Source organism: Hydra vulgaris, chromosome 12, assembly GCF_038396675.1.
Source record: "Hydra vulgaris chromosome 12, alternate assembly HydraT2T_AEP".
Taxonomy (NCBI): Eukaryota; Metazoa; Cnidaria; class Hydrozoa; order Anthoathecata; family Hydridae; genus Hydra; species Hydra vulgaris.
This window is the reverse complement of record NC_088931.1, coordinates 64,953,509-64,972,310: the sequence shown is the minus strand read 5'-3', so window position 1 is coordinate 64,972,310 and position 18,802 is coordinate 64,953,509. Positions and strand designations below refer to the sequence as shown.

Genomic DNA, 18,802 nt, shown 5'->3' with positions numbered 1-18,802 from the left:
AAAGAGCAATACAGCGAATAAAAAATTATCACATATTACAAACACCATTTAAAATGTCTATGGCGCCAGAAATTAATAAAACATGGATAGTTTGTTGTTATTTAGCAAACTTTTTGCCACAAATTGTTTCAGATAAATAAAACGTTTGTAAAAAATATAAAAACTTTTAATCTAAAATGCAAATATATTTTCTTGCATAAACTCAAAGTAAAATTTAATTAATTTTGGTAAAGTAGTTTTTCCCATTTCTCTTTGAGAAATTTAATACTCTCAATAAAAACATCTTTTTCAGTATAAACTATATAATCTAGTACTTTAATCTAATAATGCCATAACACCTTGACATTGATAAAAATAAACATGATTCTGTTTAAGCATTGTTTTGCCATCAACAACAGCAATAAAAAATGTTTTATCTAGGAAAACTTCAGCTATAGTTAAATCCTATTTTGAATAAGGACATTTGATTTCAATAGCCCTTATTTTTTCATTTGCTAATACAATTCCCTCAGGGCTTGTACCGAGCCAAAGCCATTTTGGGTTAATGATAAATCCGCATCTCGTTACTGATACATTTTTTATAGTTTTATACTTTTTTATTGCGGTGTTTTCATTTATTTTACCCCATTTACAAGCTTTGTTGCAAAAGTTATTTTTTATTGTTTTTCAAAATTCTATTCAAAATAGAGGCAGAAAAAATACTTTTTTTGGTTTGAAGGTGTCAAACGCTTGACACCTTCAAACCAAAGTTTGAAGGTGTCAAGCGTTTTTTTCTTTCTTCAAGCTATAAACTTGTAGATTGTGATAAAGTAGCTCTTTCCAAAGTCTTTATTTTCTCTTTTGATAGAACTAAATATTTTGAAATAAACGTTAATTGAGTTTCATCAAATTCAAATGAGTCACTGAATTCTACTTCAAATCTTTTAATCAAGGTATCAACAAGGTTAAATATAATATCAGAATTTAAATCGAGTTCTTTTACTTTTAGCTGGTATTCCGATATTGATGTTTCATAGTAGGACGTGGAATAATAATTGTTTCCTTTTAAAAGATTTGCAAATGCTATTTCTTCTCCCAGATTATATAAACTATCAGACAGTTTTTAATTTTTCCATCGCTTGGATTATGTGCAAATATTGGGGTTGCACAAAAGTTTCTATTTCCTGATACAAAAGGACGCTTTCGTGAGTTGTTTAGATACTTTTCTAAATCACTCTTTTCAAAGGAAACTTTAGAAAGCTCAATTGGTTCTATTTTTTTTCTTCAGCAAGAACATGCCATTGCTGTAACACTTCTGTGGATGTTTTATCGAATGGTACAGAGTTTTAATTTGATTGTTTATATTAATTTAATTGAAATAATACTGCAGCAACATGCTTGCAGCATCCTTCCATACCAGCTTTACAATTACATTTAGCGTACAAAATATCTCCTTCTTTTTGACAAAGATGTACATAAATAAAGTACTGATTTTTTTTTTATTGAAGCTGAAACGTTAGCTCTAATAAGAAAAGAATTTATTTCAATGTTGACATTAGGTTTAACAACTAATTTTTTAACAAAGGTCTCTTTAAACAGCTGATACCCAGAGATTTTATGCTTTGAAGCACCTCTGGCTCCGAAATCAGTCAAACTATCGTCTATAATTAAGTATATGTGTATTTTTTTTTGGCTTATATTAGGTAGTAAGGAAAGACATCTTGACCAAGAGCTTATTTGTTCCTGCACAACTTCTTCAGCATCTGTTTGATTAGACTGACTAGATATTTCTCGAAATACTGGTTGAGTAGCGATTGAAATATTTTAAAAAAAACATAAATCAATATCAATATCATTTGAATCATGTTCAAAACTAATTTCATAGTTATCAACTTTGTTTATTTCTGACATAATATGCTTTGATAATTTGTTTATTTTCGGTGAATGCAAAGACGAAAATGCACTGCAGTTTTTTTCTATAGAGGGAACGGTTGATTGATCTTTTGCACCATATCTTCAAGACTTAACATTGAAATTAGCAGATCAAATAGCGTATTAGCTGAAATTCGCCATTATTTTAATGATGAAACTTCACTTAACATGTATCATGCTATTTTTCACTCTTATCTTAGATACGCTTGTCATGTTTGGAGACAATCTACGCAGCTTGCTTCAAGACTAACTATCTCCAATATAAAGCTCTAAAAATAGTTTATTTAACATACTAATTCGAACAGTATCATACTCTATTTTTAAATTCTAAAGTCCTTAAATTTAAACATCAAATTGCCTGTTTGTTTGGAGCAAAAATCATAACAACCTACCTCTTACATTTATCAACTTTTTTAATTATATTGTATTCTGCAATCTCAACTTTAATTTATCTCTACCTAAATATCGAACTATTCATTACCGGTGGCTTTACTAGGGAGATGCGTGCCGCACCGGGTGACACCATCACGACATATTTGCTGGGTAGCTAGAGCTCTGAAAATTTCAGCATTTGTGTGATCCTGATAGCAGTGCATTTTAAAGCTGTTCCCATGGCTGACACGTTAGCGGGCTGTCGGGCACGTGTCCTTACCCTCCCCCGACTTATTTTTCTCAAGAACCATTCATTATTTTTTTCTTTTAAGAAAGAAAAACTTTGTAGAAGAAACCTGTACGTTTAAACTATTTCTAGCTTGTACCGTTTGATATTTTGTACAATATCAAAATCATATCAAAATCATATCAAAATCATATCAAAATCATATCAAAATCATATCAAAATATCAAATATCTATATCAAAATCAATATCAATATCAATATCAAAATCATTTTGTACAATATCAAAATCATTTTGTACAATACAAAATCATTTTATTATTTGCTACGAAATTTATTTACAATTTTTTCCCTTAAATGGCGCCAACTTGTTTTAAGAAAAAACAATTATTTTGAATTGTGTTTAGCATTTGGACTAAAAAAATGCTTAAGACGAAATATACAAAACATTTTTTTAAGGGATTGTTCATAAATTACGTAACGCAAACTTTCACAATTAACAAAACAAAAAAGATCGAAAGTTTTCCCTCGCAGAGTCTAATTTAAATAAAAAATTGAATTGGCCCTTTAAGTTTAACGAAAATCCCCGCGTAAAAGAGCTTAATATGATTTAATATGAAATAAGTTTAATATGATTAAAATGAAATAAATTACTTCTGTATTTTAAATATATTTTAAGTATATTTATTAATGAGATTTTATATGAAATAAGCATAAAATGATTAATTTGAAATAAGTAACTTCTGTATTTTAAATATATTTTGCGTTGCGTAATTTATGGACGATCCCTAATTACATGAAATAGTTACTCAATTTTATTACGAATTTAATATGCGGAAAAAACTTTGCAAAAAGTTGTCTTCAAAAATGTTCTTAATTTAATTGTTATAAATATATTATATATAAATATTTGCTTGATGTTTCTTTAGTAAAAAGCATGTTTTAAAAACGTTTGTTGTGACATTGGTTCGCTTTAGTTTATTCGGTCCATTTACGGGTGTCCAAACAATCTTTATAAATACGTTCTATTCTTATTTCGAATGCCTTTGTTCGATCGAGCTTTTCATTTCTAATTTAATTTAACAAATTACTTGTTTTAATTAAATTTATGAACGCTTTGATTAAAGCTTTAAAAAAATGGACGTAAAATTAGAAACGAGGTCAAAAACTCGAGAAAGAAAGCGGTTTGCATTGCGTGGACTAGAAGACACATCAGAAGAATGCAGAATAGAAAATTATGCCGATGTGAAGACAGATAACAACGAAGAGGAAAAATATAGTCCTTTAAATCACAGTAGTGAAAAGAAATTTTTTTTATCAAAATCTAGCAATATTGAAAATCAAAAGCTTAAAAAGAAAACAAAAGAAGAAGTTGATGAAACTCTGGCTGAAGTGTCAATCAGTGTCAGCAAGCCAAAGGATATAACACCAAACCCTTTATTTATTCACAACTTTCCAGAAAAAGTACCCCTAACTGTGAATAGTGTTGATCCAATACTTTTTAACGCTCTTAGACACGCTTTAAAATGCCCTGCTTCTAACTCTGATCAATGTGGTGTAAACAAGTGCACAGTAGCAAAAAATTTCCTTTTTAGAGGACTGATACATGCCGATATCTGCGAAATTAAATGCGACTTTTTGTTGTGCAAAAATATGAAATCTATTTTACAGCATGTGCGATTTTGCAAAAATAACAATTACATATGCAAAACAAAGCAGTTTGTTCTTAAGCTATGCGAGTTTCATCAAAACACTTGTGTTAATCAACCTTGCGATATTGAGCTATGTAGAGATATTGGCGTCTCTCCTGTAGAAACGGTAAGTTTATGAATATTAAATTTTCCGTAAACTTATTTAAAATTATCTTCAAATCATTGCATAAATATAATAATGATAATAATAGTTTTTTTTTGCCTCAGTAAGAGGCGGATCTAGTATAATTTAGTGTTTCAGATATTTCCAGGTATGGTGTAATTTTTAAAAAAACAAACACTAGAAAAAAATTAATTTCTTTTAATAAAGTGTTATGTTTTTAGTTATGTTTCTTGTTTTTTTTTTATGTTTTTCTAAACTGGATCTGTAGTAACCAAACAAAGATCTTTTTATTTTTTTATGTTTTTACTGTACTTTTAAAAATATTATTTCTGTTTTATTATTATACATTACTATTATATATTACATTATACTATTATATTATTATACATTTTTTGTTATTTATGTATTTATATTTTTTCTTTTTAACATCTTAATTTAATTTTAACTGTTGTTAAGATTAAATTATGATAACAAAAACAAAGGAAAAAACAATTTAAATGAATATTTAATTGCACGTGCTAATTAAATACTCGTTGAAAATGTTGTCGTCCGTTTTTTTTCTTTAGTTTTTTGATTCGATTGTTTTGATTTAAATTCGATTGGGAATATAATACGGATGTAATAAACGTATTGTAAAAATATATATATTCACGATCATTTCGCAATTGCTTTTGTCCTTATTTCATGTTTTGAGAAAACCAAATAAAATTGGAAAAAAGTAAAAATGAAAAAAACTATTTTTTGATCGGTTCAAAATTAGGTGATTTGTCGTGTAACATTATAACAAACTATACCAATGAGGTATAATAGACTGGAGGGAAAGCCAGAGGCGTAACTATAAATTTTGCCCTACACCCTCTCCCTCCCCCCCGCCCGCACAAAAGAGACACTTGGGGTCCTCTCCCTAAAAATTTTAAAATTAAATTTAAAATTAAAATATGCAGTACTTGCTTTTTATATATAGTTAATAAAACACGATTAAGTATATAAAAAGTAATTATTTTATAAATTGGATAAATATCTTAGAATCTCTGCTCCAAATAATTATAAAAAAGAACAAACATTGAAATTATGCTTAAGGTAAACATGCTTAATATCAAAAACTAACTTTACTTCACTTAGTAAACTAAGTTTACTTCACCATAAATTACATTACGTATTAGGAGGGGGGGGGGGAAGGGTTAGTGGTTTTGTGATTTGTTACTAAAGAGTACGATGTTGTTGAAATTTTTATTGTCTTCTTATTCGCAAATTCAGCAGTTACTATATTTAACTCTAATGTTTTACTTTTGTTTTGACCCAGAAGTCCTTACGGTCTTATCAAATAACATTGCGGAATAGGATTTAATTAGGGGATTCGCGCGTCTTTACTGAAGAATGTCGCCTGTTAGGCTAGAGTCAGCGTCGAATCTCGGACTACTCGGTTTTGAGCCTGAACTTTAACCATTAAGCCACGGCTTGCACTGCATTATTGCCAAATTTGCACAATGTTTGAGACGTTTCTGAGACTACTATTTCTTAAATATGTTTTGATTAACTTTAATTTGCTGCATTAGCAACTGACAATACCTGTGTACTGTCATCATAAACAATATTGTTGTGTTCACATCTGAAAAATTGCACTCCGTAAAACTGTATTAGTTGAGCAGTTTAATGGCTAAACCTTTTATAATAGTAGAAAATATCTATTTTTTTATAATATACATTAATTTGAAATCTTTCTTTAACGCATTTATATCAATAACACTTAAGTTAAGTGTTGTTTATTTATTACGAATAATTTATTTATAAAGTTAAGTGACTTAACTTATCAAAACGTCTTTAATATTTGGATTGCCTTTTAAACTTAAAAATTGGTTTTATTTGCCACTTACTGCAAATAAAAATAGCCTATAACTTAAATAAATCGTAATTTGATCTAAATTCTTTTAACTAGACTTTCAGATTTAAGTATTCTGAAAATAAGGTTAAAAGATTTTATATTAGATAACGTGGCCGCTTCGTTTAGATCTAAGAACTTTTTTTGTAAATAATTTGAAGCACAATTTACACTCTTTATTATGTGATACAGAATTACGCAAATAAAAACAAATTCAAAGTTTGATATTTTGTCCTATAATGTTCGATCCTCAGTTTGTTCTTTTTTTTTCGAAATTTTAGTTTAAAGCTTTAACTATATCTAAAAAGCGTAACTTTATAGCTAGTAATTATTTCTTGAGATCCATCTTGTTTAGGTTTTTTTATTGTCACATTCCTAAATTATGGTGATATTGTTTGTCATCTCAGCACATTTGAGATGAATAAATATTAGTTAATTAATTTGATTAATTAATTAGTTAATTAATTTGAGAAATTATTTTTTTATTTAAGAATACGTGAAAAATAATAAATCAAAAAATGTATTTTATAAAACCAACATCGGCAATTTTTGCTGACCTCGATTCTATGTTTTATGGTAAGACCTTTGCATAAAATTTTTTTTTTGCCGACCTGATGCAGACCTTTAAAAGATTGTGGTTGGCAAATTATTGCCGACCTCATTTTTCCTGATTCCGAGGGTTGATAAAACCGAGATTAGTCGCATTCCTATTCAAAAGATTGAAAAATGTGAATAATATGAGTAAGACTCGTAAATTTTTGCGGGAACCTATGAGCTCCAGACTCTCTATCTTGTGGAGTTGTGCTTGGTACGCCAATCGGAAAAGCGAATCCAAAAATTGTTCAAAATCTGGTTTAGCCTTAGTAATATAATTATTCCAGCAGCAAGTCAAATCGAAGTTACTCATTTAAAAGTTGGCGTAAGTTTTTAACAATTGTTCAAAATCTAGAAACAATCACAACAAAAATCACGACCTAATGTAATACCTCGATAGAGGTATTCAAAAAACAATTACATTTGCTTCCCCGTTTAGCTATAGGTTAGTTACGTTCCTAAAGAACGTTTTTTAGGCATGGAACTTATCAAATCTCTCCAGGGTCTTACTTTGTGTTGTAGTATTTTTGCCAAATTTAAAAATAAATAATTTAAATATATGAATAATATTCATATATTTAAATTATTTATTATTTATTCATTGAATAAAAAGTACCTTTGTGTAAATCCGGCAAAAGTATTACCAATTTTAATCAAAATTTATTAATTTACTTCTAATCTAGAATATTAACAATAGTCGTTTCAAGAAATAAAACAAAAAAAACCTACAAACTATAGTTTTAAACATCATTAATGATATTGTTTAATTAATCTCATTAGATTTTTTAAACGTGGAATGTGATTGGTTTACATTAAATTATAAAAACTACACGGTTTTTTATTAAAAATTATATTATTACAAAGGTTCCTTGAAAAGTGACGTGTTTTGACTTCATTCTCTCTCCGGCTATATTATGGGCGGGTGAATAAAAAAAAAGGTAATTGCTTTTACTCAGTAATTGGTCACTTTACGTAAATAAAAAACTAATATTGGTTAAATTCTTATTCAGGTAAAGCTAAACAATTACTCCAAAAAATCTGAGTTAAACCAGTTTCTTTTTTTATTCACCCGGCCTTATATCTGTGACTATACATTTCAGCTAATAATTCAAAACCTTCCTGACTTAGGCAATTGTGAAATGATCGTGACGATATATCTTCCGCGGTACTCTGAAGGACTTTTGCGAGCACCTTAATAACCGTACACAATATAAACTATAATACCGTAAGGACTTTTGGAAGCACCTTAATAACCGTACACAATATAAACTAATTTAAACATTTTATATTGCATTATCGTTTATAATAATATAAAGATATAATACATGTGTATTGCACGAGTCTGTCATCTGCCTAACTGTATCAAGGTGTCTTTCTTTATTCAACAACTTTATGTCAAAACATTTGATACAGCCAAAAAGTTATTTTCAAAATTTAAGTTTATTAAAAACTATCAACACAATTCTATGGGTCATCAATGCTTAGTGATTAAGCTGTGTTGACGGTTAGAAGCAAAGAGTATGGATAATGAGTTGATGCAAGGACTTTTATTAGAATGGTTACTGCTTGCAGTGGTATCAGATAGGTGATTAAATGCAAAAAATTCAGAAGATTTCACTTATTATTGTTTCATTTTATAAATATTTAGTTGATTTTAGTGCAAATTTTTGTATTGAATCATGTAGATTATCTAATAAAAATAACATTATAACGTACATTCTATTAAATAAAATAATATTTTTTTTAATAGAATGTACGTTGAAACAATAAACACAATAGTTGTTTAGAAAAATAATTTATTTAGTACTAAGATCATATTTACTCAAAATCATACAAACTCATTGTTTATTATATATTTGTTATCAGATAAATAATTATTTACTTGAAGTAAAAATTTTGATTTTTTTTAATTATGTCTAAACTGATATTAAAATGTTTTACCAGATGATGTCACCAGATGATGTCACCAGATGATGTCAAAACTAATTAATTAACTACTTAAAGTGCGCAAAAATAATTTATTTTTATTATTATAATTAAATACTTATATTTTAAAACGTTTAAACCCTTTTAATAATACCATTTTTTCCATGTTCAAGCTAAAAGTTGTATGTATATTTTTTAAAAATGGGTAAAAATCCTTTAAAAACTCCACTTTACTTTTGTTAAATTTACCTTTTCATTAAATTGTAATACTGTTAAATATTTTTTTTTTGAAAAAGCTCTGTTATTTTTTTGGTAAAGTTTTCATAAGAAAAAGTCTTGCTTTATTATAGTTTAATCAAAGCAGTTCTTCATACGGAGGACAACCAACATGTGTACCTGTAAACAATTCTCAGTGGTCTAACTGTGCTTTGCCAACATTTTCAAACCCTCAGTTTTCTCATGTGATGGGAAATCTTCCACTTTACCCAACTGAATATACTTTAAATATGCAAAGTAATGATTCAAATATAATTTATCCGGGCATTTCAACTAATCAAATGAGTTACAACCTTTGGTCGCACAGAGAATCAGAGTATAGAAATGATATGTCTCGTTTAAATCTTAATGTAGCCCATGATGCTTTTATGTTAAGGGAAGACGTTTATGCTAATAGTAATATTAACGATAATAGTTCACGTAACGTCGAGGAATCTAATTATACCATGGCTGCAAACTTTGCGGATATGCAAGAGATTTATTTTGGACAGTCCAATAAACGAGTTTTTAGTGAACAGCCAAGATTGGAAATGTCAGAATGGGCTAAAATAAATTTTATGAAGAAAGAAGAAACGCAAAAAGAATTGATAGTAACATCAGGGGTTGCTGATGAAGAAGAAATTAAGAAACAATACGACATTGTTCGACCAACATCGATTCCCCCAATAGAAATATATAAAAACTGGTTACAGACCCCACGACCGTTTCTTTGAAACCATGTAAAGCATGCTCGTTTAATGGTATATTCATTAAAGCTTTGTAAATATATTTTTTTATTTTAAACTAATTGTTAAAAAAAAATTGTTTTCTGTTTATTGAGTATTTCCAAATAATATTAATACTATTGTTCCATTGTTTATTAGTAATTAGATAACTGGTTCCCCCACCCAACGGGAACAGCCAATAATAAAAATAACTATTGCACTTTTTTTTTTGTTTCTCCTTTTTTTCTCTCTGTTTTTCTCTGTTTTTCTTTTTGTTTCTTGCGGTTAGCAGAATTGGAGCAACTGGATATACATAAGTAATAAATAATAAGTGCGTAATAAAGAACAAAAAATTAAAATAATAAAAAAAAAAAAAAAAAATTAACAAAGACTTTGCATAATAGGCACAAGCGATTTTCAACTTTAAAAAAAAAACTATAATATGCAAAACTTGAAAGTTGCAAGTCTTTCTAATTCTTATTTTAAAACATAATTTTAATTTAAATTTTTTAAATTTAATTTATTATGAAACATTAACTAAATTGAGTTATTATTAATGATTTTTTTAAATGAATGTTGTAAAACATTTTTCTGTGTATTTTTATGTGTAATGAAACGTAAATAATTTATTTTATAATTTTTTAGACCTGCTTGGGTTCTGTAAAAATAACCCAGCAAGCACACAACGTTGAAACAACGTTGAAATAACGTTGATCGACGTTGATCAACGTTATTTCAACGTTGTTTCAACGTTGTGTGCTTGCTGGGAAGTAGTTTTACATAAAAGTCATATAATTAAATGTACTAATGTAAATTAAACTTTTCAAAAAACATGGTTGCGACTTATTGTTATTATTATTTAATTCTGATACGCCCCTAACAAGGCTGCAAGCAACCTCTATTGAGTTGGGAGTAACTAGAAAAAAAATAGAGTAGAGTTATAGAGCAAGGAGACGGTTGACAGAAGACTTGAAAAGTTAAAGGTTGTATGAGTCAGGAAAACATGAAGATGGGAGAGAGTCCTAAAGGGTTAAGTGCGGGCAAAAAGTATAAAAGCACAGGTGTATCAAACCAAGATTCCAACTCGTGTTGTTGGAGACTGAAAGAATGACGATTCGTAGTTAAAGAGTAGTTATTTATTTGCTATGGCATAAAGAGGTTGTTTGCATTCAGCTGATTCATTATGCTACATGTGCGGACAATTTGTAAAGACAAGAGCGAAAAAGTTCTTTGTAGAAGCAAGTCGTATAATGTGCTAGGCCTACAAGACGTACTTCGGTGTGCCAGTCAGGGACCAGGAAAAATCTTGGGCACCGCATTTCTCATGCGAATATTGCATGAAAACGGTTGAAGGTAAACCGAACAGTGGTTGAAGGTAACCGATGCGTTTTAATTTATTTTTATAAAATTTCAATGCTTTAGATCAAGTTCATTTCAAGCAGTTATAATTAACAAAGTTTTGTAATAAATCGCGTACTGAGGACAAATACGTTCCATCTTGAAATAGTTTCATATTTTGAAGTTTCCTGTCGTCATATTATTGTAATTCTTATGTACTATTAAGTGCTATGCTACACGTTGGTACAGAGGAGAGAAGCGAGCCATGAAATTTGATATAGGGTAAAGGAAGGTATGTTCGTGATATATGTAATTTCGTGATATTTCGCTCGGCATTTGTAGCGAACATACCTATTAGTCAAAAACATCGAAATTGCGTCAAATGGTACCCCGGGGTACTACTGTCGATTCACAAATAGTCGTTGGGTGCGTGTGATACATCAATTGTTTACTATCAGTTTGTACATTCTTTAGCATTATTTAACGTGCGTTCAGCACATTTGTTTGGAGTACTTGTCCAACATTTTTATTTCCAGACTTGTGTTTTAAGGTAAGTAAATTATTTTTATTAAATATTAAACTAGAAAAGATGCTTGATTTAATGGTAAAACTTTTGTTTTTTTATTAACTTCCTATAACTTATGATTCCTTATCGCAGTTACACATTTTCTTAACGTTTTCACCTCAAATGAATTTACATTTTTAATCATGTTTCTTTTATTAAATATAATGACATTAAAAATTGTTTTAAGCACGATATAACTATATAGTTAAATGATAATAACATCTTTCTCTATACGAATCTGCAAATATTTTTGCAACCACTAGATGTAGGAATATACAAGCCACTTAAGTCAAACTGGGCCACTAGCTTAAATGACTTTATGAGGGAAAATCCTGGAGAAAAACCAAATCGGACAACTTTTCATACAATATTGAATCCAGCATTTATTAAAAGCTTTTCTAAAAAAAATATAGAAAATGCATTTAAAAAAAGTGGCATTAAAAAAAATGGGTGCAGTGTTCCTATTGTTTAGTACCTTATCATGAGAGTTGTCAAACATATGAGGACATTGGTGAAGTATTTATGTGTGATACATGTTGTCAACAAGAATGTGATTTAGAAAAATAAGTTAATCAGATATAAGTATGGTTAATATTATAGTTATTATATTAAGAGTTTTTTGTAGGTCTGTTATTTTATTTTCTAAGCTACCTATGTTAAAAGTATATTTTTTTTATATATAAATATAAAGTAATGAAAGTATTATTATAATTTTGTTAACTTATAAGCCTGACTATATTTATATTTTATGAACTTAAAGTCTGATTGAATAGTTATGAATTCAAAACAAGTGTTGATATTTTTTTTTATATTATACCAGATGTTATACTTAATTAATAAAGAAAAATTTAAATATTATTGTGTATTCACGAAATTACCTAACCACTATCACGAAATTAAATATCATATCACAAAATTACCTAACTTTTCTCAATGACTTTTGAGCTTTTATAAAAACTTATCAAAGGACTTAAAATCCCAAAACTGCATAGATTCTAGTAACTTTACTCTATGTACATCAAACAATTAAAGTAATTAAGTAAAATTACTGAAATTGACTTTGTAATTACACATCTAGTTAATTTATCACGAACATACCTTCCTTTACCCTACTGCGAATTCGGCAAGAGCCGACGGACCACTCAAGCAACTGCTACTTATAGTAAACCCAAAAAATTGTCGCACCAGCAAAAATACCCCTCAGATCGTTTACCAGACATTCTTCCATCGCCATACCCCTCAGACGTTTATCCAGATATTCATTCATCGTCCTAGTACTACGCAGCTCTAATCTACCAGTTCCAATTTCTCTTCCGATTTCGTGCTGTTGAAAGTAAAGTTTGTGCTTAATGAAGTCATTTTTTCACATACTTTAGACATAAGCAGTTTAAATACAACACTTAAAATTCAGGAACAAAAATTATGTTACATAGCGTAATGAAGCCTTTGCAATTGAGAACCAATAAAGCCGAATCTCGATACAGATTTTTTTCCGCATTAGAACAAATTTCCGCCAACGAAGAGTGCTACGCGAATATGCTAAAAATGGAAGAAACTTGCATACAAATAAAAGACCTAACTTATTTCCTAATTTTATTTTAACTTATTTATTATTTTATTTATAAGCAAGTTTCGATTACTTGCAATTAACAAATGCGCGTAGCACTTTTCGTTGACAGAAATTTGTTCTAAAGCGAAGTTTAAACAATCAAATATATTTATATACAATTGAAGTTCAAACAATCATATACCATTAACATCAATAGTTTGAAAAATTGTAGAGAAAATTTTTCGTAATGTTATTATGAACCATTTGACTTTAAATAAAGTAATAGTAAGTAAACAGCTCGAATTTATTGATAGTAAAAATTATTATTTATTAAAGACTTTTGTTTTTGTTACAGGAGAAACCCATGTTAGGGTGTATCGAAAAACAAATTTTTTTGAATTTGAAATACACCCTAAACAATGTTGCTAAATAATATTGATATAATATCTTTAAATTTGCAAAAGATTTCCTTTATCTAAATTATGTTGCAGACTTTATGGTTATGGTTTTCACTCGTTCAAAAATATAATAGATGAAGTTCTGAACCTTTGATACCAAACTATATTTACGAACTATTTTATTAACGAAATCTTACATTTAAAAGGCTGTTATAGTCAAAGCGCAATGTAGTCACAAAACTTAAATAGTTTGTAAAGCATTTTTTACATTTTATTACCATTTTATTAGCATTTTTTACATTATATTTAACGCTCTTTGCGCATGCTCAAGTTACTTATGCGCGTGAGTGGCTTTTGGTAGGAAGAGTTTTCGCTTAGTCTAAGGTTCAATGCCTGCTCTAGCCGATAAGCAACATTGGTAAAGGGCGAACATCCTACTTATTGCAATTTCGCAGTGCTCTGTGATAAGACCGTAAAGCTTCTTGGAGCACTTTAACAACAAATTTTTTCAAATTAATTTTTTGTTTTGTTTTTACCTAATACTGACAGGGCCATTTCGAAAAAGGTTGTCATTTTTCAAAAATATTTTGTTTGAATATTAGATGGGGGTTTTTAAAAATTAAATTAGGAGAGACTTTTATAGGTCTGAAAAAAAGATCTTTACTGCCAGTTTGCACTTACGCCGATGTTTTCAAATTATATGAACACGCTTATACCAGTTCACACTTATGTCAGTTTTTGCAACTGCTTTGCACTGATATTAGTTCGCACTTATGCCAATATTTTCAAATTCTTTCGGTGCACTAATGACACATCACACTTATGCTAGTTTTTGCAACTGCTTTGCACTTACGTTAGTTCGCACTTATGCCAAATTTTGCAAATTCTTTTATCGCACTTATGTCAACTTTTGAAAATTCTTTTAGTGGACTTATGCTAATTTGCACTTATGCAAGTTCGCACCAATTAAAGTTGCACTTATTCAACCTCCCGTCATCAAACCTTTTTTATTCGAAGTAAATATTCTTAATATATATCAACTAAATGTTTGAACTTATTTTGCTTTATATTAAAATGTAAAACTCTACATCTTTTCAAAATTTATACGTAGTAAAGCCAAAAATCAAATACGATTTAAGAGCAGCCGTAGCGCAGTTATTATCGCGCTTGCCTCAGAAGCTAGAGATCCGTGGTTCAATGCCACCTCTGGGAAAGTTTTGTAACAACGGTAAGGAAGGAGGCGTGAACTTTATTTCAATTGCTCTTCCGCTGTGCTCGGTGATAAGTCCATAAGGACTTCTTTGAGCACCTAAAATAAAAATAATAATAATAATAATAAAAAAACGACAATCTTCTTCACATTAAAAAATTAGGAAAATCTCTTATATCATATCGAGAAGCTTTCTTTAGAACCGAATAGTTAAGAAAACCTTTGATTTTTCCTAAACTCGAAACTTTCCGACTTTCAAAAATAAACTGAAAAAAGTTATTTTTTCAATAGATAATATGCATTGAGTTCTTTTGATCTTGATCTTCTTTTATAAGTGTTTCCTAAATGTAATTGAAAGTATTTAATTGTATTTTTTATTATTTAAGAGGCCTAATTAAATTTGTATTGTGTTTTGTTATATTACTACTGTATTTTTAAACGGTTCTCGGTGACTGGATATAACGATCCTCTTTGAGTTTCCGTGTTTTTAAATTCTATGTTCAATGGCATTTTACCAGAAAATGTTGTAATAAAAACAAAAACGAAAACAAAAAAATAAAAATTTATATCAAAAGATATTAAAATTAGTATCACTAAAATTAAAATATTTACAAATACATAAAGATTGCTAAATTAGGGCTGTCTAAAAAATCTCAACGGTTGATATTTCTTTTTCTACTTTTATTGAAATGAAAGATGTCTAACGTTTAAGTTTGTCCTTTCCTAAATCACCACGAAATGCAGAAAATGTCATTAAACAGTTATAAGTAAAAATGAAGATCTGTTTACCAGATATACTGAAGGTAAAAAAAGTATTAGTAAAAGTTTCTTTCCGGGATTTCTTGCCCAAGAATTCACAGAAATTTTTGATGTTATACATATCCCGTTTCCTAAAATAATTATCATAAATTCCAGGAAAAAAAAAAAATTATAAAGAATAAATATTTAAATTAAAAATTAGCAGATGTAATGTAGTGGTTAGAGTTCTGGCTTCAGAACTCGAGAACCGTGGTTCAAAGCCGACTATGGCCACGTATGCAACATTAAAAACGAACAAGGAATAGCATTTAACTTGCTGGATAAATGCTATTCCAAGGTGATTTGTGATTAGACAGTAAGGACTTCTTTGAACATCTATATAACTAAAGACAAAATACTTTATTATATTAGGATATTTATTTGTTCAAAATAAAAAAAGAATTCATGTTTTCTATTTTAATGTATATAATTAGATGTCCTACATAATATTGAGAAATGTTAAAATCAAGTCATAACCTTTGCCGAACATGCCTTTAGTTTTTTTTGGGAATAGTGGCAACACTAACAGAGCATTCACAATACTAATTCTTTTTCTTTTCTAGAAGTATGAAAATTTTTGAAAATAAAAAAATTCTAAAGTTTTGTTTCCATACTATCTTATTTATATTATGAACGCGTAATCTAATAAAATTTATTTAACGAAATATCAAATGGCATCGAAATATCATTTGGTTTTTCCTGTATTAAAAATTTAAATTTATTTATATCAAGAGAGGAATTTCATAAAGGACGTCATCATTTTTAAGACAATTTTTGACCTTGTCCTCACCCTTTGGGGAAAAAAATTGTCTTAAAAATGGTCACCGGTTGTCCTTTTTCATACCCTTTAAAAACTTTTATACCCTTTAAAAAACCCTTTAAAATACCCTTTAAAATACCCTTTACTCTTTTTTATACCCTTTAAAAAGGATGTCATTAATTAGAACCACCCTTCCTTAATTATTAAAACAAAATCCGTTCTTAGTTTAAGCATTTTTTTTGAAATTTTTCACATGAATTACACTTTTCTGTGTTTTAATATCATTCAGTTGCACGTTGGGTATTTCCACGTTTGTTTCATTTTGTTGTTTGAGTTTTTATTGTAGGCCTCCCTAAAAAATAAAATTATGTTATATTACTCTTATTCTATATATTGAATTTAATCAAAGTTATGAAAACATGTCTTTCTTTTTGTCCATCCAAGGATTTTTTAAATAATTGTCAATTGATATGGTCGGAATAGGGCCGCTAAATTTATCTGAAATAACTGCATCATTTAGAATATTAGGGCTCTCTATATTAATTATTAAGGCCTAAATTTAAAGTATAAAGGCCCTTTATATAAGAATATTAAAGCCACCATTTAGAACTTTAAGACCCTTTAATTTTGTCCTCATCGAACCATTTAGCAAAGGCCGCGTTCTCTTTTACCACAATTATAGCCATTAACTCTTTTTTTCGCACGGCTGCAATGCAAACAAATCTAACTCACGAAAGGGTAATAGCAATTTGGTTAATTAAAAATTGGAATGAGTAATGTTGACATGCTTTTTTAAAATGACTTGGGAGGCAAAGTAGAAGTTACAATGCTTACAGATTCACTGAGATAAACTTGATGCACAGAGGGATAAAACATAGCATACGCTAAGCATGCACTGCCAATGATGAATGCTTTCCAGATCGAAGACCAACTTAAGTGGGACCGAAACAGGAAACTACATTAGATTTTCCAAGTTCATCTGGTTTGATATCAATGTCTGCGTAGAGAGACGGGATAAGCTTGTTCTTTGGGACAATGACCCAATTGTGTGAATGTGTCTACTTCCTTTAAACAGTTTGCTCCGTTTTGGCATCAACCGAGTATATAAAGCATTTATATACTCGGTTATTCAAAATAAAAAGTTATTCAAAATAAAAAATTATTTTTTATTTTGAATAATGTATAGATAAGTGGGGCATGACCCCAGTGCCCCCGGCCATGGAGTCTCTGGTCGTCTGCTCTGGAAACAACTTAAAAACGCATTCATCAGAACTACACGAATGCTCAAAGCTTCAGAGCTTCAGTTTGTCCGGAAGTAGTGAAAAACCACAAGATTCCACTACAAAAAAGCTGGACACTTGCCAAAAGCTCCAGAGCTCCAGCTAGTCTGAAAGGCAGTGAAAAATCAGTTGCATTATTTCGCTACAAAAAAGTGGGGATCTTGCCCCGTTATCCATATATAAAAATATATATACTGATCAAAATTTTTATATTTTTAAGGCAACATGGGTTTTTTGAGCATTAAAAACAGGTAAATAAAAAACTGTCAAAATTTATTTAAATTGATAATTACAGGTTTTTAATCATAATTTTTTACGCATCTGATTATTTCATTGGATTAAATTTTTTTACAATTGATAAATAAAATTAACGGCAATGGAAAAGATTTTTAATCTTCACTTCATTAAAAGTATATAATGTCGCCAGTAGCTATATAAGCAAAATCCAAAGAACTACAGTGTTGGACAAAACATTTGCAACCAACATCGAACAATGCTAAAAAGTGTTCCTAATTTTACATGTCTCAAAAACGAAACGAACTATACTACCACAGCAAACAGTTCAGGAGTCTGGAGTCATTGCATGCCATGACATGAGCAATCAGCTGACAAGTGACAGCACACAGGCAGAACTTCGTTGACAAGTGCCATTTTGCAGCGGGCAAAACAAGTGCAACTTTTTTGGTTTGTTTCATTTTCTTAAGTCTGGTCCGTGTCAACGTCACGGAAGTTTTTTAATAATTAAAGACAGTATCCAGAAGTTTTCAGAAGAAGCATCTGGAAGCATCCAGTAGCATCCAGAAATATCCAGAAACATTCAGAAGCATCCAGACGCATCCAGAAGCTTCCAGAAGCATCGAAAAGAAGCATCTAGAATCTTCCAGAACAGGTTCACACAGGTTCATTTTACTATATAAGAGACATGTAAATCGACATGTAATTCAGTCAGTATATGGAAGTCAATCAGTCAGTATTATCAAGACAGTTTATCGAAGTGAGTTTTATCAAAGTGTTTTATCGAAGAACATCAATACAAGAAGTGAAATACAACAAGTGTTTCATTGCATCAATACAGTCCACATCCAACCGAGACGTTGTGTTTCACAGAGCATTATTATATCATCACAAGGTAAATGTAACACGGTAAGCCTTGAGAAGCTTGATTATTTATTTTTATTATTTG

At 29.4% G+C, this 18,802-nt stretch overlaps 1 protein-coding gene across 1 annotated transcript; it reads left to right on the top strand.

Annotated features, from left to right (window-relative positions):
• Window positions 1–3,613: 3,613 nt before the first annotated feature.
• On the top strand, window positions 3,614–9,867 carry LOC101234712 (uncharacterized). The gene is made up of 2 exons (XM_065814111.1): window positions 3,614–4,345; window positions 9,092–9,867. The coding sequence occupies exons 1-2, from the start codon at window positions 3,665–3,667 to the stop codon at window positions 9,728–9,730; spliced, it is 1,320 nt and encodes a 439-aa protein (XP_065670183.1). The 5' UTR covers window positions 3,614–3,664; the 3' UTR covers window positions 9,731–9,867.
• The last annotated feature ends 8,935 nt before the right edge of the window (window positions 9,868–18,802 follow it).

Excerpts from the sequence above, each read along its gene's own strand:
- LOC101234712 (XM_065814111.1), top strand. The coding sequence starts at position 3,665 with ATGGACGTAAAATTAGAAACGAGGTCAAAAACTCGAGAAAGAAAGCGG. Across the intron at positions 4,346-9,091 it reads GCGTCTCTCCTGTAGAAACG|TTTAATCAAAGCAGTTCTTC; the intron begins GTAAGTTTATGA and ends GCTTTATTATAG.